This window comes from Clupea harengus, chromosome 1 (genome assembly GCF_900700415.2).
Source record: "Clupea harengus chromosome 1, Ch_v2.0.2, whole genome shotgun sequence".
NCBI classification, from domain to species: Eukaryota; Metazoa; Chordata; class Actinopteri; order Clupeiformes; family Clupeidae; genus Clupea; species Clupea harengus.
In genome coordinates this window covers 19,781,713-19,803,382 of record NC_045152.1, presented here as the reverse complement: position 1 = coordinate 19,803,382, position 21,670 = coordinate 19,781,713, and the positions used below count along the sequence as shown (strand labels likewise).

The following is a 21,670-nucleotide window of genomic DNA, read 5'->3' as shown; positions in this document are numbered from 1 at the left end:
GCTAACCTGCTCTTCAGTCGTAGTGCTAGCTAACCAGTCTGCTAACATGTCATGCAGCTAGCTGCGCAAGAGAAAACAGAATCGAAAATGAACCTGAAATTATTTTCCTCCGTTGTGCAAACAAAAGCACCACATCTGCAGAGATATTACGGTGAAGGGTAAATAGAATATTTCCGAGGACCACGACCTCAATTTAAAAAGACAATTTTACCTGGAAATCACGTTCTTCGTTGAACCTAGAAAATCTGTCAGCCATTTTCTGACCGTAGCTCCTTTCGTCTTTACAGCAGCATCGGCGTTGTTGTCCCTGCCTCGTCCTAAACGCCCACTAAAGACGTCAGATGAGATAAGCAGCCAATAGTAGCACGTATGACACCGTGATTGACAAGGAAGCGTCCCCCATACATTGGCATTTAGAATATCAAACGATCGAACGTTTCACTCAACATCTGAGTTCTATGTAGGCTATTAAGCAAATGTGAGCTGTCTTTCAGAGTAGTGTTTATGAACATTCCCTTTTTTCCTATCAGATATGCATTGGTGTAATGTCATTAAAAGTGTTGACATCTGCGTCAGTGTACGGCTCATAATAAATGCATGAGTTTAGTAAAGAAACTCTACAGCCACTGTTGCTATGTTAAGTCTTGGATCAAGGGAGACCTCTGGTGGCTCATTGTAGTGGAGGTAGTCTGGTGAACGTCCTCTCAGTTAAAATATATAGCCTATTTATACAGGCTATATGAATTACAGACGGAACAAAAAAAATACGTATTGTAACCCAGTGAAAACTTACATTGAAAAATGTAAATGTTTCAAATGGTCAAGACATTTGTTAAGATACTCTCAGATGCTCTCAAAACAGGCATATATTTATGGGGCGCCGTTTGTAAAATGTTGCACGTTCGAAAATCCTGCTCAGTTTTGCTACATTTAGCATTTTCATATGGAACAAAAAGCACGACAATATTCGAATGTCACTTTTTCAAGCATTTAGAGAGAAATTCATGTAAATTCATGCGATAACTTTTCCAAGGATATTTTTTGGCAGTAACACAAAGTTGTTAAATAATTTAAATATTTCATCTGAATGTTAATGTTAAATGTTAAATGTAAATGTTAAATATAAATGTAAATGTTAAATGTAAATGTAAATGTTAAATATAAACGTAAATGTCCGATGTTATATATAAATGTTAAATATAAGTGTTAAATGTAAATGTTAAATGTAAATACAAATATCAAATGCTAAATGTTAAATGTAAATGTTAAATGTAAATGTAAATGTAAATTTTAAATGTAAATGTTCAGTCTACATGTCAGACTTGACGACAGAACATTAGAATATTTACGGTAATTCATAGCTTTCAGTAACACTACCAGGGATACCTTGCGGGCAAAATGTGTCGACCAACAGTGGACATCGTCGAGCAGTGCAACCTACTCAATTACGATCGCCATCAAACACAGATCATACCACAATAGCCAGACAGAGATATCTAGAAAAAAAATTACATTTTGGGAACCTGTGATCCCTTTACTGCACCCGCTGATATTTGTATTTCTGTAACGTCGTAGAAGTCCCTGCCTGAGCTCCAGTTTGGAGATATTTACATATATCTAATAGAAAATCCGTCCCCCTACACACCTCAAAAACTGAAAGCCTACCAAAAGCACAGATAGTAATTTAATTTTCAGAAGGGGATGGGTTAATAACGATGTCGTCTGGAAGGTGAAAACTAATAAACATCTTCATTATCAGAGCAAAGATGATTGCCATTTAATAGCTAGCTACCAGCTAGCGAGCTACATGCTGTTAGCTAGCAACCTTTAGCCTACCCAACACTGTTCTTTATCATTTTACACAATTTCCTGGTTAACACAAGTACAGCCACCTGGTCTGGCGAATGACAACTGAAATTATCTTCCCAAGTATTTTCTACTGGCATTGTAGTATTACCAGTTGGATGACAAAATACAGTAGCCTAGCCTAGTTGGGTAATCCAATTTTAATCGTGTTGATGCTTTGTTTCTTGACTTTATTTCTTGATCTATTCCCGTTTTAGGTAGTTATTCTGATGAATGAGGCGACCAAAACAGGGTTAATGCTTTTATTGCAAGCTCCAAAAAGAAGGCTAGTTTACTGTCCGCCTCAGAAAAGTTGACCCAGAAGACGTCTACAATCAGCTGGAAACAGCCGGGCTTGTCTCCTCGCCGATTTGAACAGCCAAACGAGCAACAACTGTCTGGCATTTTACTACCTATGTCAGACAATTTTAAAGCGGATATATTAAATAATCTTGAATGAAAGATGGTCAGTTCCAGTATAAATTCCAGTGGTAGACAGCTGTGGAGTGTATTTTCTTGCCCGCAAGCTGGTAATTCTGACGTGACGTGAAAACTATGAAAGCCAATTACCGTAAATATTGTAAGGTTCAGTCTTCAAATCTGACATGTAGACTGAACATTTAACATTTACATTTACATTTAACATTTACATTTACATTTAACATTTACATTTAACATTTACATTTAGCATTTACATTTAGCATTTATATATAACATTGAACATTTACTTTTATATTTAACATTTACATTTACATTTAACATTTACATTTATATTTAACATTTACATTTAGATGAAACATTTATATTATTCAACAACTTTGTGTTACTGCCAAAAAATATCCTTGGAAAAGTTATCGCATGAATTTACATGAATTTCTCTCTAAATGCTTGAAAAAGTGACATTCGAATATTGTCGTGCTTTTTGTTCCATATGAAAATGCTAAATATAGCAAAACTGAGCAGGATTTTCGAACGTGCAACATTTTACAAACGGCGCCCCATATATATTCACTGTCAAATGTCAATCATTTCACACGTCATATTACTCCTCATTGGTTACTGATACTGAACATCTGATCTCTTTTGGCCACTGCTAGATGAAGAATTAATGGAATTTAATCAACCGTTGCAACAATGATACCAGGATGGATGGTTGCTTGACCTTGACTGCAGTGATCACTCTGAACTTTGTCTTCAGGGACTATTTTAAAACTTGTTGTACAGTGATGTTGCAGTGTAATCATATAGGCCTAAAGGCTGCCTTTGTGCCTGAAGTATAAATTTGCTTCTATCAGTATGTTTACCCGGTACAATTTCAAGATGTGAAGAAGAAGCTTTTCCCTTTGCTCATATATTTTTATTCAGGGATGATTCTTCTGATTTATAGAAGATTCCCGTCACTTCAGAAAGGCAAGGCCCAGGCATTTGAGCTCAGCAGTCAGAATTGGAGAAGAAAAAGATACATGTTCAGGTTTACATGTAAGCTATTGTAAGATCAATTCAGTTTAGGTATGAATTTATTAACATTTTATTTCTATTAACAATGTATGCCCATTTAACCAGTATAACTAAAGGCAGTTGGAAAACAGGTTTCAGACAGAGGGGCCTAAGATAACATTCAAAGAACTGCTTTCAAGTAGGATGACCAGTGACATAAATTCCAAGGTCAGAGGGCAGCCTGGGCAGGAGACAGGTGAGATAGGGAGACTATCTGTACCAGGGAGTGGAGATTCACAGAAACTTAATTGTCAGGCCAGAAATTACGACTGAAACATGCAAGTCACAGAGAGGCATATACGTGTGGGGCCCAGAAAGTACTATCAGTGAAGATTGGACTTATAAACCAATTGTGATCACATGTAACATTCAGAAGGCCTTCTCCAGCCGTGGGTGACAGAGCTGTTTGTGAACTCTGCATCTCCGACTGTATCTTGTACAATCTTGAAACCAGTAAACTCAACTGTATCAAACCAATTGCTACGTGTGGCGGTCCATTACTCTGATTTCTCTGTAAACCAGCACGCAGATCATTTTAACTTAACACTATCCAAGGTAGATGTATAGTGCCAGGAATTCAGTTTTTTGCCTGTTGTATGAAAGTTTTAATGTCAGAGTTTTTTTGTTACTTTCATAGCGCTTACATTGAAGGATTTTTAAAATAAAAACAATATGGTTAAAGCCTTTTGTTTATTTGTTATTGATCAAATTGGGTCTGCCAGACAATTGTTTAAAATATGAAGGTGAGTGATTCCAGAGGCTGATGCTTGATCATGTCTTCACTTGATGGCTGAGGCAGACTAAGAATGGGAACAGGGATAGGAGGTCAGAACAGTCAGAGTTCAAATATGCAGTCACGATTTAAATTATGGAGAAACCATATTGGTTTTGTAATTTCACTTGTCATGAAGGAGAAGGTCATATCCACAACAACACTGGTTTTCTGCAAAAGATTATTTCAAAGAGTTTCACATACAACCACTAGATGGAGACAGATACCAGTAGATAAACCGCGGTCCCCTTATGGCTTGGTGATTTGTATAGCCTAATTGATTTAGTTGGTGTGTGTGTATGTCTGTGTCTGTGTGTGTCTCTGTGACATAGGCCTCGTTAGTTAGTTAGTTTGTAATTAGTATCTAAGGTTATTCTTAACGTATTGTTCAATTTAGTTTTAATTCTGACTAACATATCCAGGAGTGTTTGTTTAAGCCACAATTAAACCAAAGTTTAACCAAAAATGCTGGTAGACTAAGTGTTAGGTTGATCAATGGACACTTTTCAGTTTGCGTAAAACTGCTTAAAACAGGCCTTCTGCTGTTTGAAGAGTTGACTTACTGCACACCCACTGGCATTTAGAGTGGGATGGTGTGCCTCCACCACCATGTCCACTGCTCACACATTAACTCATTACCTTCTTATTCTCAAATGTCACGAAGAAACGCCACAACTATTGTCTCTCATTGCCCTCAAGATTTGGTACTCAACCCTGCCAGCAATTTCCCTAGTTGTGAAGGCAACCAAATCTTTTGTAAGATCATGGGTAAAATTCATTGTCCTTACTGAAGTTCATAGCTGTCTTACTTGTCTGTGAAAAATGTGTACGATTGTCTCAGTTATCGAGGTAGCATATACAGCATCTTGACCATTTAACCCCCGTACAGTGATACAATTTAGAACATAGAGCATACATTTCCCTAAATGAGAGAAATCGTCCGTGAATGAACATGTGTGGTGGTTTGGGCCTATCCGTTTCATTAATTCTATAGCCTTCACAGGGTTTCATGATTGTAGAAAATCTAATGTAACTTCAAGGTTTTCTTGAATCCAAACATATATTTAAAAATGAACTACAGCAACAATATTCCTTTCTGTAAGGGAGTCAGTATCAGTCTACGCCTTCCTATTTACCATTGCCATGACATTCTCTACGGCATGTAGAGATCACCAAAGATCAAAAGTGGGCACAGTCTTTCACCTGTTTTCTCATCGATTTCCTCTGACACCAGTTCGTTTTCCAACCTGCAGCTACAGTATACTGCGACACCCCGTGGCGTACAAAGAAGTCAAGTTTACTTTCGCTTTCCTGCCACTCCTACCTTTGTATTTGAAGGAGTTCGCTTGTTGAGACATTTTGAGGAGTCCCTCATCTGATGTTAAAGGGTTATCTGATCTTCAAACAGCCAAGATATTAACTGCCAATCGATCTTACGTCGTAAGTAAACACATTGTTTTCATCTGAAATATCGAAGTATTCAGTACTGCTAGACCAGTTGCTTGACTTTTTGACTATAGTTGACTAGGTCGTATTTATATCCATGAAATGGCGGAGGGAAATGAGGAAGTGTGTGTAAAATGCGACATGAGCGATTCTGTCCTGTTTGTATCAGCTTGCATAGGCTACATTGATATTTACATATACATTTAAGTCTGTTAAAGACTTAATCATATTATATTCACTCCGTTGAAAATTAAAGACATTGCTTGACATGGATGGCAACTTAACAACACAAGAAGGGTGTAACATTAGTTAAGTTAGTTAACTATCTGCGTTTTTATTATAAACACGTTTGTTATGGCTGTCAGTGCAGTAACACTAATTTTGTTTTCTGAAGTGAACATTTTACATACATTTGTGAAATAGTGGAGCGCTCTTACGTGCTATTGAACATAGCATCAAACATTGCATGATAGTGTATTTCAAGGTAGTAGCTAAGGTGAGTTCTGCAGTGTTTCTCAAATAGCCCTTTATCTTGCAAGTATCCAGCACATAAGCACACGTTTTGTGTAGATCCTGAGGTACTTAGCTATTAGAGACCTTTCCTAATAATAATATTTTAAATATGATATAGTAAGATATGTTTTGGGTTGTCGGTAGATATTTGTCAGTTATGCATGCAGCGCCATTTTAACAGAACTCTCACTTATAGGCGCTGGTAGCTAGTTTCCATCATCAGGGTGACAACTGTCAGCAGAGATGCATGGCTAGACAAAGCTTGTGGATTTACTTGGAGTCTGAAATGGGGCATACACTCAAGCATTATAGATAACTATTTAAATCTCTCATTCAGTTTTGTTTATTGCTCTGCAACAATATCATGAAATAGAATTAACATTTTTAGTGTTTTCTGTAAGAGGAAATCTGCTAAATGATAGCATGACCATAGAGAAGTTTGTAGGCGATGAATAACTTTACTTTAATTTACATTACTTGAATTACTTTAAAGCATAATATGTCTCTCTACTTTCAAGGAAACCTTGCCTATTTTGCCTTAGCCCAAATTTGTGTGTATTTCAAAAATCAACTTCCGTTTCCTTTATCAGGTAGCAGCGATAGCTGAATCCAGAGCAGTCTGGCCCTTGCATGAAGCCCATGTACACATTTAAATAATAAGATTCAGCCTGTCCACAGTGATCATAATTTTAAAGGCGTAGTGTGTAGGATTACCCCTTCCTCCCCCCTCCCTTTCCAAGCGTGTAGGAGTACCTATGGTATCAGGTGCCATAAAAACACAGAAGGGCCCTTTCTAGAGCCAGTGTTTTGGTTTGTCCCCTTTGGGCTACTGTAGAAACATGGGGGTGCAACATGGTGGACTCCCTGGAAGATGACCCACTACCTATGTAGAAAGGAAGGGCTCATTGTAAACTAACGACAACAATTCGTAGTTACAGGTGTTATATACTAATGAAAACCTAATAATGAATACTATATTTCATTTCTGCTAATAGATCACCCCTAAATACACGCTGCACCTTTAAGTATTATGGACAGACCCCAAAAATGTAATTTAGTTCTGTGCTCCTGTATCTGTTGTCCATCCAGGTGTGTGGCAAGGAGCTTGTGTGAGTGTGTGTGTGTGAGTGGGAGGGTGGGTGTTGAGAGGCCTGAGAGGGTCGTATGGCCTCACAGAGACAGGGGAACTGCAGTAGGGATGCAGCTCATGGCAAACCTGAGTCAAGCATGAGGTATCCAGCTCTTCTGTGTGGGTGTGGATGAGTCAGTGTTTGCTTACTCTCTCTCTCTCCCTCCCTCTGTCTCTTTCTCTCTCTCTCTCTCTCTCTGTGCGTGTGTGTGTGTGGGGGTGTGAAATCTCTGATCTTTTGACCTGTTGCTGAGTGAATTGGAGCCTGAATCTCAAATATTTCTCCCCTTTCTCTTTGTGAAAGAAGTGGCTTTCGATTTATGTCTGAAAAACCCTGGCCATACTTTATTTTAAACTTGTGCTGTGTGTCTCACATGAAGCATTACACCCAGAGACATCCACATAGACCTTTACATCTGTGTAAAACCTCTCTGCACAAACGTGTTTTCCTCTCTGTTCCCTGTACTCAAAGGGAAGTAATGTAATGTTGGTGTGTGGGTGGCGCAAACCAACTTATTCATAATGATTGTTCCGTGGAATTGAGCTAGGTCCCTTTAATTGCGCAAGCGCACACACACTTGTATATGTTCAAAACTGGCGGAGACGGTGTTGATGGTGCTGTAAAGGCTGACAGAAAATGGCCGTTTTTGTCACTGAGGTCACACAGTTCCTTATTTGAGCCCGCCCAGCACAGGAGGCTGGTATGACTGTACTGTTTCGGTCTACATTGATGCAAAACAAGGAAGTTGAAAAATGTTTGGATCTTGCAATGACATGAATGGGTAAACAGTCATGTTGCACTCAGAAGGAAACCACAACATGTCCTTCATTTTGTCTGGAGGAGATTTAGCCTATTGAAATTGTTTTAGTGTAGTGTTTGTAGTGTAGCCAATCGTTTTGTAGTGTTCACAATCGTAGCTGGTGAGTTTACCAACAACCCATTTAGTGTTCTTATAACGTCCTTGTGATTGGTGTGTGGCTTCACCCTTGACGAGGGTGTTCTGTGTTAGGTGTTCTGGGAACAAGACCTAGCATGCTATTGGCATGAAGCTTTGAGGGGAGATACCCAATTCAAGTGGTAATCATTTAGACACACATAGCTTGTATTTGGATGTTGATGTCTCCAGCCTATTAGAAGTAGGCCTATTATATATATATATATATATATATATATATATATATATATATATGACATTTCAAATTACATATAAACTTGAGGTAGTGAAGCTGTAATAACATGATTCATCGTGATTTCACCCTAAGAGTAGTGGGCTTTCTTTTGAAGGCAGATCTCTATGTGTGCTTGCAGCAGCATTTTTGCTTGCGGAAGAGAGATGAGAAATAGCATGTTGGCATATGAGGTCGTGGTACCTGTAGCAGATGCACAGAATTAGGCACACATCAGCAGAAAATGTCCTCCTGGGCAACATGTGATCCCACAGTTGAGGAAATGTCTGATGTGTGTCGCCTTTGTTCTTTACGTCTCAACTTCTGCTTTCTAATATTTCCATCCCTAATTACTGCCTGGAATATCATGTTGTTGATGTATTTCAGGTTCAGCAAGGTTGATGTCATAGAATGTATTGTTTAAGTTGTTTTCCCAGCAACTAAGTTAAGCAAGATTCTAATCTCAGTTATAAACAACAAAAAATGAGACACATTTGAGCTCACATACAACGGGTTAAGCCTTTCTGGAATGGTGGTACCAATAGGTTGCTTCTTGGGGCCTTAGTCACAACTATGAGCATTAAGATGTCTTCAGCCTTATCCATTTATTGAACGAACGTTGGTAATAACATTGAGTGATTTCACCCTAAGAATAGTGGGCTTTCTTTTGAAGGCAGATCTCTATGTGTGCTTGGCCATTTTCTGTCAGCCTTTACATAGTAAAGTTTTAATTTGTATTAATAAAGACAACAGCATATATTTTAAGGCCATCCCTCTCAAAAGATTGAGGTTGACAAAGAGGGAAGGGTCCATTAAACAAGCATAGCTCATAAGAAAGTGCTTGGGCAGGGAATGTTGAAAGAGAGTGTGTGCGAGACAGAGGGAGCGACAGGCTCTCTCTGAGTCTCACTGAGAGGGAGGGGTGAATGAGGGGAAGTGGAGATGGCTTTCCCGTAAATCAGCCATAGCCAATCACAAGCTGCCTCGCTCGCCTCACTCAGCTGGACACGAGCCAGAAAGAGAAAGAATGAGAGAGAGAGAGAGAGAGAGAGAGAGAGAGAGAGAATGAGAGAGAGAGAGAGAGCCTGTAAGGCACTGCTGCAAGGTTGACGGCTGTAGAAGTCAAATGCATACTTTTCTTCCTGCGCTGGGGACAAAAAGAATCTATCCGTGACAGAGAGGAAGCAAAGGTTCCTGCCCCAGCCTGCCTCATTGGGTATGTCCACGTTCTCCCCTTTCCCTCTCTTTTGTCTTCTTCAGCGTCTTCTCTCGCCATTCCAGCGGGAAGCTAAGCGGCTGTTAGTCTGTGTGTCCGCATGAGTATCTGTGTTCTGTCTCAGCAGAGGCACAGTGCTGATGTTGATGTGTGCATTTCTGAGTGTTACAGACAGCCTAGCTCTTGTCCAGAGGCTGGGTGTGGGTTTGTACTTTGTACATGCAGGAAACAGAGGATATGTAAGACGAATGGTGCAGTTATTAGAGTATGAAATATAGAGTATGCATGTACTGAACTCAAAGTGCTCTGCTGACAATTTGCATATCATTTAGTTATAGTCATTTATTGTCAATGGAAAAGGTGAACTGTTAATCCAACTTCCATGCATTTTCACTTGGCAGTTGATTGAAACTTAGTTCACCAAGTTAACTGCTATCACCTGATATCAAATGGTTTGTGTCTTTATGCTATGGGGAATGTAGGCGAACATGGTCTTTGGTTGATACTTGTTGCTTTGACTTATAGAAGTTTAACCTCATTCTAGAAAAAGCGCATTTGGCAGGCATGCTTTTAATGATGTCACCACACCTCATTGTAAGCTGAGGTGTGTGTGTGTGTGTGTATGTGTGTGTGTGTGTGTGTGTGTGTGTGTGTGTGTGTGTGTGTGTGTGTGTGTGTGTGTGTGTGTGTGTGTTAAGTGGATTAGCTGGGGTCAACAGGAGAGGAGGCTCACTGATGCAACAGACTGAAACTTCTAGTCTGGGTTGTGTAGCTAATATAGCAATGCTAATCCAAAGACAGAACAGCAGTGCTAATAGCTACCTAACTAGCCACCTACAAAACATACTTGCACTGGTTCTCTGAAACAGCCCATCCTATCACAGTAATACATTTCTCTGTTTGCATGTTTTCTAATTTGTTTGTTTTACACTGTTTGTTTTAGTAGTACATAAAGATGAAAGACAACAAAGGAATTAGTAGTGTTGGACTATCTAAAGAAGGAGAGAGAGAACCACGAGGAGTTCATTTTATTTCCTTAAAGGAATGTTAATGTGGTTTAATGAAGCAAAGTTTATAAAGTCCTCTAAAATAGTGCACTTAACTAAAAACATGAAGTGTTAGGTGGGCCCAATGCAAGGCTTGACACTGAAATTCCTAATTTATCCAAGAAGATAAGCTTGCTAGCCTGGTACATTTCTGTCACATTTGCAAATTGCACAAATGGATTTGATCAAAGATTTCACTGGCATGTCTGCAAATGATTTCACTTGCATCCTTGTGTGTCCTTGATCTTCTCTGATACTGATGGTTCACGCTCCAAAGGGGTCTGGTCGCGTTCCATTCATTTAAAATACATCTCTGTTGTCTTTCTCACCAGCAGGTGAAAAATGGCGGTGACCGGGAGGTTTCTGAACTCCACCATGCCCTTCAGAGGGCCACCCCTGAAGGGCTCCTTCGACAAAAGCATCCACACCAATCCCCCCCCAACAGAGCAGGACTTCAAGCACGAGGTCAAGGTGGGAAAGGAGCCCAGTGTGGCCCCTTATAATAGCGCTCTGGCCAGAGTCATCACCCATGGTACCGCAGAGCAGGTCGGAACCCAATCATTCAGGTCGCCCAAGCACACATGCCAGTTCATCGCCCAAGCCCAATGTGAGTATTATGGGATGTATAATTATACTTATATAACTATAGGAGGTTGGCCTGTAGCAGAAGCCTCAGGGAAAGACTCTTACCCATTTTCTCCATCCCTGCAGGTGAATCTCCGGAGTCGCAGGAGTTCTCTCCCACGTACACATCTCCCCCGCACTCTTACAGGCAAGATTACAGGTATGAGGCTACATTCTTCATTCTACCTACTGTGTCAGACCCAAACTTGCTTCAGCTTGCTTCATCCACAGGCATACCTTTAGTCAAGGAACAGGTTAGTCTACCAGGTGGTCACATTACCTCATCCCCGTTTGCCGGAAATGCATTCACGTGCGGCTGTCAGAATGACAAATAGCACACATAATAATAATAATAATAATAATAATACAACTTGATTTATATAGCACCTTTCATGCAAAAGAATGCAGCTCAAAGTGCTTTGACACATGACAGTACATTGTTGTGAAGGAGCTTATAACTGGGAATAGCAGTGCACCTAGCCAGACGGCTCTACTGTGTAAAAGCCCATTGCTAAGGAATTGTAATCAGTCTTTGCAGCTTGCGCTGCATTGTCTCTTCTCTTCTACCTGCCCTGAATCCCCCCTTCTCTCTCCATGTCTCACTGCGTGTCTTTATCACCTCCAGACCCAGCCCTCCCCAGAGCAGCCACCTGTCCCATGCTGAGCCCCCTGTGACAGCGCCCCCTGTGGAAACACAGCAGCAAGTTGGCAGGAGGAGGCATAGGAGGAAGCATCGGCGTCGGCGGAGGAGCAAGAAGGGGGAGGGAGTGCCCGGGGTGCCCGAACAGGAGACTGGAGAGATTCCCCCGGAGTTGCATCCTATACACGCAGCTCTGACAGAAGTAAGACATCACCCTTTCACACACACAAATACACATATGCCCATTATCAAAACTTGTGAGTAAAGTTGTAGGGACAGCACCTGGACACTGAAAGTTTAATATCCAGGCCACACACACACACACACGCCTGACCCTTGACCTCTGTGTGGTTTGACCATCCAGCAGGGGGTGTTGTCAGAGTTCAGCAGCAGCAGCAGCAGCAGTGAGAGCGTTTGGGTCCAGGAGACTGGAGGCTGGGAGACCCCGTCATCCAACCTCTATTGCCACCCCTTCGGGCATCAAAGCCTGGATGTTGCAGGACCAGGTGCCCCAGACTCTGCCTCGGAGCTAGCTGTCAAGGCATTCAGAGCCGTGGTAACCTATGAGGATAAGAGGGATGGGAGGGAGTATATCACCCCCTTCGTGGAGGCAGTGGTGAGAGACTTCCGGGAGAAAGAGGACCAACCGCAGGAGGATGATATCAACGAGGGTTTAATCCTCCATGAGGTAAGACTCTCTCTGTCTTCAACACACCCATACACATAAACACAAACATTCACAGGCTCACACTGGCACATAAAGCTATTAGAGCCTTTTCTGTGCCTTGAGTCTTTGCTCATGCGCTGCGTGAGCACTTCCCTTTGATGTGGTGCTGCTCGTCTTGTTTTCTGCATGTCAAGGCTTTCCTGTTTGCTTGTGTGGGCCAGTTCCTCTGTACTAAGAATTTCCCCTGGACTCACATGATCAAGAGAAGCCACAGTCCTCTCATTTTAGTAAATCGTTACTTTGACTTCACTCCACCCTAAGCTTCCTGTCAATGGCTCACACGTTATATACAAACGGGACGATGTGATCACCAGTCGTATGTGTTGTTTTTATCAGCATAATGATATGATTGGCCAGTGGCCTCACATTTTTCATCCTGGTTTGTCTTCCGACCTAATGAGTGTCGTGCCAATTAACCCTTGTTGACTGTGATTTGTGTAACCCTGTGCGGTGTGTTGCCTGTGATTTGTGTAACCCTGTGCGGTGTATTGACTGTGATTTGTGTAACCCTGTGCGATGTATTGACTGTGATTTGTGTAACCCTGTGCAGTGTATTGCCTGTAACGCTACTTATCTGGTTTGTCTGCAGAGGCTGAAGCCGGTGGATTCTGAGTACCTGGAAGGCCGCGAGTACAGTAGCAGCCTGATCAAAAGTGGTTCCTATGGAGATGTGTGCCGCATCCGGGACAACAACACAGGTTTTGAGTGCGCTGCCAAAAAGGTTGGTGTGTGTGTGGAAGGACGTTTCAAGCACTGGGTGTGTCCTTGTTCTATGAATATGTATGTGTGTGTGTGTGTGTGTGTGTGTGTGTGTGTGTGTGTGTTCACTCAAGTGTGTTATTTACAAGGAAGTTTCCTTTTGTGGTTTCTACCCTCTTATGAGATTACTCAAAATGGTCACAGTTCAGCCCTCAAAGAGTGTACGTGCAAGTGTGTGTGTGTGTGTGTTGTGCTTGTGTGTGTGTGTGTGTGTGTTTAACAGCTTCTGCTCTCTGTCCTCAGGTGCCCCTAGATCGGTTCAAAAGTATGGAGGTAGGTGCGTGGAGCTGCCTGCTTCCCCTGCCCTGTGTGGTGGAGCTCTTCGGTGCAGTACGGGAGGGACCCAACATCATCCTCTTCATGGAACTCAAGTCTGGTGAGGACACACACACACACACACATACAAACACACATAAACACACACACACTATCACACAAACATACACACTCACACTCACACACACACACACACACACACACACACACACAAATATACACAGACACACACACACCCTTATGTAATAGATACACTCTGCGGGTTCTTACACACAACAGAGAAGGGCGTAAAGCTGTTTTGATTACTAGGGCACATTCATTTGGTTTTTGACATAATGCACAGACCAAAGTGCATTCGAACGGCGTCTCATTTGGGTGTGTCTGATCTAAAAGATAGGCATTTCATGGGAATGGTTTTCAGGAAGGCCTTTTGCCACTTCTTCTTTGAAATGTTACCTGCATCTCGGACTTTAACGTCTGGCAGGCACATCTAATCTTATCTAGGCACTCTGAGATTCTTCTGAATGAAGAGTCAGGGTTCCCACGGTACCTGGAAACCATGGAAAACATGGAATTTATTTTTTCATTTTCCAGGTTTGGAAAAGTCATGGAAACTGAGCAAAAGTGAACACCTACATGGAAATTGAAACAGTTGTCCTGGAAAATGTTATTGGATGATGTGTAAAATAGTAATAAAATGAAACTATTGAGCACAGAATTAAGATGAGTTTATAAAAACCCTTTACATGTGAACAGCTTTTACTGTAGATAGAAATGGATGATCCCATGTTGTTGACATGACCAGTCTAGTCTTGATCAATTTTGTAACATTATCTACTTTTGGCTATTTTGTGATTTTTCGTTTTCTTTCTTTAAAAAAATTATACTACTAAATAGGAACATTTGGGGTGAGACATTTTTGAAAAATCATTGATCATGACCCGACTGATTCTATACATCTATACTGTTAAGCTAAGCTTACTAGTGAGGTTGCTGTACTGAGGAACCACAGGGGAACCAGCCTTATGTTTGCCCTTTTAGGTTCATTAGTTTGATTTACAAAAGCTTTTACAGAGTAAGAGTAGGCGTACTACCCCTTCTACGTAAGACTCATAATCTCAAATGTGTGATGCATTACAGGAGTGAGTGACAATGACACGCTGCAGATTCAAGTCCTATTGGAAAGATGACTCCCAATACAAGGACTGGATTGCCAGTAGGGCACAGAAGGAAAGAGGGAGGAGGAAGAGAAAAGGGGACAAGATGAAAGAGGAGAAGAAGAGAGGAGGAGAAGAGAGTAGAGGATAACAGAGGAAAAGGGAGAAGAGTGAAGAGGAGTTGAGGAGAGTAGGAAGAGAAGACAGGAGCGTGAGGGGGGGGGGGGGGGCGCGGATGGGGGCGGAAAGCTTCAGGGGCCTATATATCATCACTTAATATGGTACCTGGAAAATCAGGAGGTAACATGGAATTTTTTTCAAGGCAAGCGTGGGAACCCTGAGAGTGCGTTACAAATTAAATTAATTATTATTATTATTATTATTATCTCTACACAGTTTGACAGCGTAACATTGACCACTTTAACTGAACAACATACGTATGTCATTAAATGGCTACTTGGGCTATGCCACTACCCTCTATGTCACACAGACAGTGAATAACATAAGCCAGTAGCCTGTCCTAATGCGCAATAAAAATTGAGACAGAAAAGTAAGATTTTTTGTATTTTACAGCATAGTAATCACTCACTGATCAACCTGTTGTTCTCCCATTTACTGCTGATTTGGCCTAATATCTCTTACAGTGGGGATGAAGATAGGCCTAAAGTGAGAAGGCGCTAATTCCAAAATGTTAACTTTCATTTTCAGTGTTATATATATATATATATATATATATATATATATATATATATATGAGCTCCACCACACAGGGCAGGGGATATATATATATATATATACGTTGTTGCTAACATGGGCTACTGAACCTAACATGTAAGTTGACATTTCACAGCAGGTCTGTACGAATTCAGTGTGGTTGCTTGAATTAGTAGCACCAACCACATACAACTGTTTGTAAAACACAACTACAGTCATTTTAATAATGATAGTGTCATGCTATCCTCATATAGGTAGCGTATAGTAATAATTATTCAATTTCTACATGATGTAGAAGGCCAGAAACATAGAAAGCCTCATCAGATGCTCATTATTCACTTCACTCTGGGTATTACTTGTGTTTCATGGATGTATTTGCTGTTTCCTGGCAATGATTAAATTATCGCGAGTCACTCCATTTGAAGAATTGTCGTTCAATACTTTTCTCTCATTCTTCTGTTGGAGGGTGACAAGGACTGTTTTGCCATTTCATTATGTTGTGTGGAAAGGCTTTGAAGACGACCTAAGAGCAAATACAACGCTTTTTTTTTCTCCACCACATAAGCAGTAACGGGACTTTTTTACCCTAAAGATATTAAGCTATCCACCCCTACCTACCTCTTTACCTACTTGCCTTTCTACTATATTCTCCATAAATAATTTCCCCAATATCTTATGTAGCTTGCTTTCATGTGTGTTTATTAGGCCCATAGGCCTGTATGTTAAATAATATGAAGACCATGTCAAAACAGATGATAAGTGTCTTGTCATCACAGCACATGTTGTATTGAGTTACTGTTGGTATGACTGGCTCAAAAAACACAAATTCATCGAGATACCCACAATGGCTGTTAATATGCTGTTTCATTTGTCTCTCAAAGGACTACTCGAGCATCTTATGAGTGCATACATGCCAATAACAATCCTTCTCCACTCCTCCCTTTCATGTCATTACGTCACACACACACAGCTTGCAGCTTTTTGCCCAAGAAATGAGGGGCCCACAATCTCTCTCTCTCTCTCTCTCTTCCTCTCTCACACACGTGCGCTCTCTGGCGCTCACACACAGGGGCTGTTATCCAGACACAAATCCATGCAGCGCTCACAGATACATGTGTACTTAAACAGGCGAGAACTCTAGCAGTGTTCTTGACAAATGTACCAGTCAAATTAGCATTCAGTACTCTTAGCACCCAAGCTCTCCCTGCCTCCTTTTCTAACCCCTGACACTTGACCCCTAGGCTCACTGGGGCAGCTCCTGGAGCAGCGGGGGCGGCTGCCGGAGGACCTGGCCCTGTACTACTTCACCCAGGTGCTGGGGGCGCTGGAGCACCTCCACCAGAGGCAGATCCTGCATCTGGATGTCAAAGGTAAACCACAGCCAAACCCTCACCAAACAAACATGTCTAGAACATTCCCTGTGTACTTCCTCACTCACTGTTTGAGACAATGTTTGGCTGCATATGGCGGTGTTAAGTGGATATATCATGTTCTGATATCTTTGGACTCTTTGGAACATTAATGAAAACAGGCTTAACATTCATGATGTTTGTGGGGAAAAACATTCAAACTGATCAGTCAGACAACGTGAAATACCACCAACTAAGCTGTAAAGCAGTAAGCCGACTCATTCATTCAGGGTACAGCCTACTTAATTAGCATTACTGCGCACTAGACGAGGACAATGTCACTTGCTGTAGGAGCAGCCAAGTGAACTGAATTCCTGGTGCCGGTGACATCAGACTATGTGACGTTTGAATCAGCTCACATTTATCTATGCCAGAGTTTGTCATTTCAGACCTGCAGTGTTTCTCCCCCGAGTGTGTTCACCTCTCTAACAGAGTCTTTGGAAGCCGACTGTCTCGTTTGTTTCTGAGGCCCGTGTGTGTTTTCTGTGTATTTATGGCCAAACACGCAGGGATGAAGTGTCTCACACACACACACACACACACACACACACACACACACACACACACACACACTCAGGCTGCGGCACCTGTGGCCTCTAGCAGCCGGCTGGCGGGGAAATTCCCACTGCGTGACTCATGAAAGGAGGGGGAAGGGAGGCAGAGTGAGAGAGAAAGACAGAAAGAGAGGAAAAGATTGACAGAGAGCGGAACAAAGTTGGTCGAGTTCAGACAGACCAGATGATAGAGAAGGAAATCTGATAGAGAGATAGAGGCAGACACTTACAGAGGCAGAAAAGAAGAAGAATGCTTAAATCTAAAACAGGAACAAAGACAGAGGAAGTGGGTGGAGGAAACATTATGGAGCTGAATGTGTTTGCAGCGCCCCCTGTTGTTTGGTGTGGGCATAACATGTAAAAATCAGTATACTGGTTTCAAGGTCCTGAATATAACGTGTTTTGTCTGTGTGTGTATGTGGTTGTGTGTTTGTGTGTGTGTGTGTGTGTGTGTGTGTGTGTGTGTCTGTGTGTTTAGCTGATAACGTGCTGCTGTCAGAGGATGGGAAGAACACCTTTCTGTGTGACTTTGGACACTCAGAGAAACTGAATACACATGGCCAGTGCGTCAGACTAAATACAGGTAGCGTAAAAATACACACCATCACAAAGCATTTCATTCAGTGTTTTCCATTCTCCATTCATGTGATGAAAATAACCTTATCTTTGGCCATCTGTGTGTTAATGTGTGTGTGTTGATGTGTGTGTGTGTAGATATGAAAGGCACAGAGACACACATGGCCCCCGAGGTGGTGAAAGCAGAGCGCTGCGGCACCAAGGCAGATGTGTGGAGCTGCAGCTGCATGCTCCTGCACATGCGCACGGGCTGCCACCCGTGGACACGCCTCTACTCCCGCCCACTCTACCTCACGGTGAGTCCCGATTGGCTGAACCAGATGGAGCACTGTCAGGAACCTACTTGTTGCAAAACAGACAGCTCAGCTTTTTGGAGAGCCACTGAGGAGAGATGGCAGCAGGTTAGAGTCAGGGGGGATTTTAGTGAATTTGATCCCCAAGTTATGAAGGGTTTTCCCAGTCACTAGATACCGGGGATCCAGTACTTAGCATTAAATCGGCGCTAGTGAGGCATGTTGCTAATATTGCCTCTTCCACTGTGGTAGTGTATCTGCTGCTAATACATAACAAGTTGAAACATGAGTTGTGACAGAACAGTTTCCATGGTTACAGATAGCCAATGAGCCGCCACCCTTGAGGGAGATTCCACCTGACTGCAGCCCCCTTATCACTGACATCTTGAAGGCGGGACTTCAGAAAGAGCCAATGAGGAGAGCATCACCGTCAGAGCTGAGGGTACAGGCAACACAAGCCCTCCAAGCAGGTGAGAAGGAGGGGTCTGCCATCACACCAGTCATAGATATGGAGAAAGAGAGAGGTCAACTAATTACAAGTAGAGAAAGGGATATGATTGGTAAATACTTGTCACTGATGAAGGGGTATTTTCAGTCAAACAGAGGAACAACAATGCATTACAATGGAGAATCCCAATAAAATGTGTTTTAATGTGCCTTAATATCACCTTTCCAACACTGAAATATCTGTGTGTGTGTGTGTGTGTGTGTGTGTGTCTGTTTCTAGTGGGTGGACTCACCAGCCCTGTTAAAGGACCGTACGTAAAACCATTGAAGAAGTTAGACAGGCATAACCCTGCCCCGACTGATGCCACCGCCACCACACCCACACCCACACCCACAGCCACACCCCACCCCACCCCGCCAGCCTCCTCAGCCAGTCTGTCCCCGGTGCCGGGGCGAAAGAGAACCACCTCCAGGTCGAAGACTTGCACTCAGCCGGAGGAGCGGGAGTGGGAGACACAAGAGGAGGAGGGGGAGCGTTCGCCACTGTCTCCAGCTCCTCTGCACACAGTCAACGTGACCGCCGCCACCACTGCCTCCGAGCAGGAGCCATGCAAGCTGGAGAGGGGTGAGAGGGTCATCATAGACTTCTTCCTCAGTAGTCTCTCTCTGCCCCACACTGCTGAGATCCAGGAGCAGCTCCTCTCCTGCCTGAGCAGTGAGGGGCCCTCACACTTGGACTTATGGGACAAAAAGGTCAGTCCCACTCTCTTCCCCCTTAGGGCCTGACCCTAAAACCTCAGCTCTGTCACTCACTCATTGTCAAATTCATTCTATCTGTAGAGTTGTCACCTGTTTCTAAACCTGTCCTTCTTCCTGGCCTGACTTACCAGGACTCAGGCCGCTGGTCTCTCAGCCCGGGTGAAGATCTGAGCTCAGGTGTGTTTTCCAGCAACAGCCAATCAGAGAGCCAACGCTTCAGCATGGACTGGCTGGGCACTCCCCACCTGCAGCCTCCCCTTTGCCTAGGAGGTAAGTGATTGACAGACAGACTGACCAATCCCGTTCATGTATGCCAAACCCTTACATTACAGCATGGTTTTCAACACGCTGCATTTGGCTTGGCAGGGGTGGATGTTTGCATCCAGGACTTCGACGGCCGATGTATTCGCATCCGTGAGAAACCCAAAGTCAGTGTGGGCCACATCGCCCGTGGAATCAGTGAGCAGGTATCATGCATGTGTTTGTGTCAGAGCATCTTTATGTGTATGTTTGTGCACATTGTGTGCTTTTCATCAACATGTGTGTACGAGCATATACCTGTGTGTCTCTCTTTAGCAGATCTCTATTTTTGAAGAGTGTGTGTGTGTGTGTGTTTTCTTTCTGTTAGATCTCAGAGCCGGTGTTTAGCCTGCAGAGTATGGATGGCCGTCCTGTGTCACACAATGAGGAAGTGCAAGAGTCCGGCCTCCTCCTGCGCTGTGTCCACGCCCCTGACTGTAACCACTCTGGCCACACCCCCTCCTGCACTCTGCCCTGGAGGTGGAGGATCAAAGATGGCTGCCTGGAGGCCAAAAACTGAATTCTTCTACTTGTTTAGCCATATCCACATCCCTTCATCCTTCTTTTGTGATCTTGTTGCTGTCCATGAGAACGTTCAGGTTTTATTCTTGTAGATAGGGGGAGCAAGCAGAACGTTTTTGGCTATCATTTGGTACTAAGCTTTGCTAGAACATTTGCAGTATGAGTTTTAGCAGCTTTGACCTTATCTTTGCATTTTCAGAGTATCCATGTAAACTTGCTCAATGTTTAAGTCCTTGCTGTGAGTATATGTTGTATTCAATTGCATTTTCAAGTTTTATGTTACGGTTTATGTTACTGTTTACTTTAAAAGCTGTATTGAAGTTGCAGGAAGAAAGAAGAAATTGTCCTGTACTTTGTAATCAGCAGCTAAAATGTTACCATGGCTGGACTGCATCAACCAATCAGGAGAGCCTCACACTGCCAGGACACACTGCCTTCAAATTATCTTGAATGTACTGTACATTGCACATTTAAGAGATGAGTTTAACAAGTTAAAAAACACTTTGAGCAGCATTAAAATTCAAATCTTTTACCTCAACTGGCATTTTTTTTATGCAGTGTGGCATGGGATATATCCTTATGCCTGTGGCTGACTAGTTTTTATGAAGGCAGAATATTTTCCATCCTTGGGAAGGGGAGCAGTAGGAGTCAAGTCCCACACTTCACCACTCATGTCACCCCATGTTCTCTCTTCTTGCTGTTTTATCTCCTCACTTGTACACAGGATAGGACTTGTCTGCTTACTGGTAACAGTTTGAATGTTTATCCCCTGGCTCTCATGCCTAAAGCTGAAGTGTTGTGAAAGACTAATCATTCAGCTCAACGTTGATGTAGAGTTAAGTTAAGCTACTGTGAGTTGTTGCATTTCAATGAAGGCATCATATATATATATATTATCATATAATCCAATGTGCTGTCTGTAGCTGGGTTTTCTTCGCATCTGTAAAACATGACTCACACTCACTCACTCAAAGTCATCTGAACATCTGAAGACAAATAAATGCATGTCTGCCAAATGCTTAAATGTATGAAATGAAAGCTGACATGAGCCTTTCCATTGTGTTTTGGCTCCATTGTTCTAAGGGGGATCAGGCCCTGGGCTGGATAAAGCACCTTGAGACAATTGTATTGTTTTGGCGCTATATAAATAAAATATAATTGAATTTCTTTGTTATCATTGACTTCTACCAGACGCCCATGCTAGTGCCGCTTGTGTTCTCTGTGTATCGAGATGCTGTGTCCTCCATAGGGACTCACTTTATCTCACCTAGGTCATTACTGA

General features: G+C 42.4%; 2 protein-coding genes across 6 annotated transcripts in view; one reads left to right on the top strand and one right to left on the bottom strand.

The window, feature by feature from the left end:
* gpatch8 (G patch domain containing 8) overlaps window positions 1-347 on the bottom strand; it is a 28,463-nt gene extending 28,116 nt beyond the window's left edge. The window contains exon 1 of one of the 2 annotated variants that reach the window (XM_012825652.3): window positions 212-347. In XM_012825652.3, coding sequence (XP_012681106.2) covers window positions 212-256 — 45 coding nt within the window. In that variant the 5' untranslated portion in view covers window positions 257-347. The remainder of the gene's footprint in view (window positions 1-211) is intronic. The other variant, XM_012825653.3, reaches the window with a different exon arrangement.
* A 4,895-nt stretch (window positions 348-5,242) lies between these two features.
* map3k14a (mitogen-activated protein kinase kinase kinase 14a) lies at window positions 5,243-21,551 on the top strand. 4 transcript variants are annotated; one of them, XM_031570509.2, is made up of 15 exons: window positions 5,243-5,554; window positions 10,967-11,238; window positions 11,343-11,415; window positions 11,881-12,097; window positions 12,260-12,583; window positions 13,212-13,343; window positions 13,625-13,757; window positions 16,770-16,898; window positions 17,970-18,074; window positions 18,206-18,363; window positions 18,680-18,830; window positions 19,088-19,560; window positions 19,698-19,836; window positions 19,933-20,033; window positions 20,195-21,551. In XM_031570509.2, the coding sequence occupies exons 2-15, from the start codon at window positions 10,974-10,976 to the stop codon at window positions 20,384-20,386; spliced, it is 2,592 nt and encodes an 863-aa protein (XP_031426369.1). In that variant the 5' UTR covers window positions 5,243-5,554; window positions 10,967-10,973; the 3' UTR covers window positions 20,387-21,551. The 4 variants fall into 4 exon arrangements, with proteins under 4 accessions (XP_031426369.1, XP_031426352.1, XP_012681018.1 ...); XM_031570492.2 differs by having other exon boundaries at window positions 10,964-11,238; XM_012825564.3 differs by lacking the exon at window positions 5,243-5,554 and adding an exon at window positions 8,407-9,585.
* The last annotated feature ends 119 nt before the right edge of the window (window positions 21,552-21,670 follow it).

Bases quoted from the DNA above. Each gene is read 5' to 3' on its own strand.
- map3k14a (XM_031570509.2), top strand. From the start codon at position 10,974: ATGGCGGTGACCGGGAGGTTTCTGAACTCCACCATGCCCTTCAGAGGG. The intron at 13,344-13,624 runs GTTGGTGTGTGT...CTCTGTCCTCAG, and splicing joins TTGAGTGCGCTGCCAAAAAG to GTGCCCCTAGATCGGTTCAA. The intron at 16,899-17,969 runs GTAAACCACAGC...CTGTGTGTTTAG, and splicing joins CCTGCATCTGGATGTCAAAG to CTGATAACGTGCTGCTGTCA.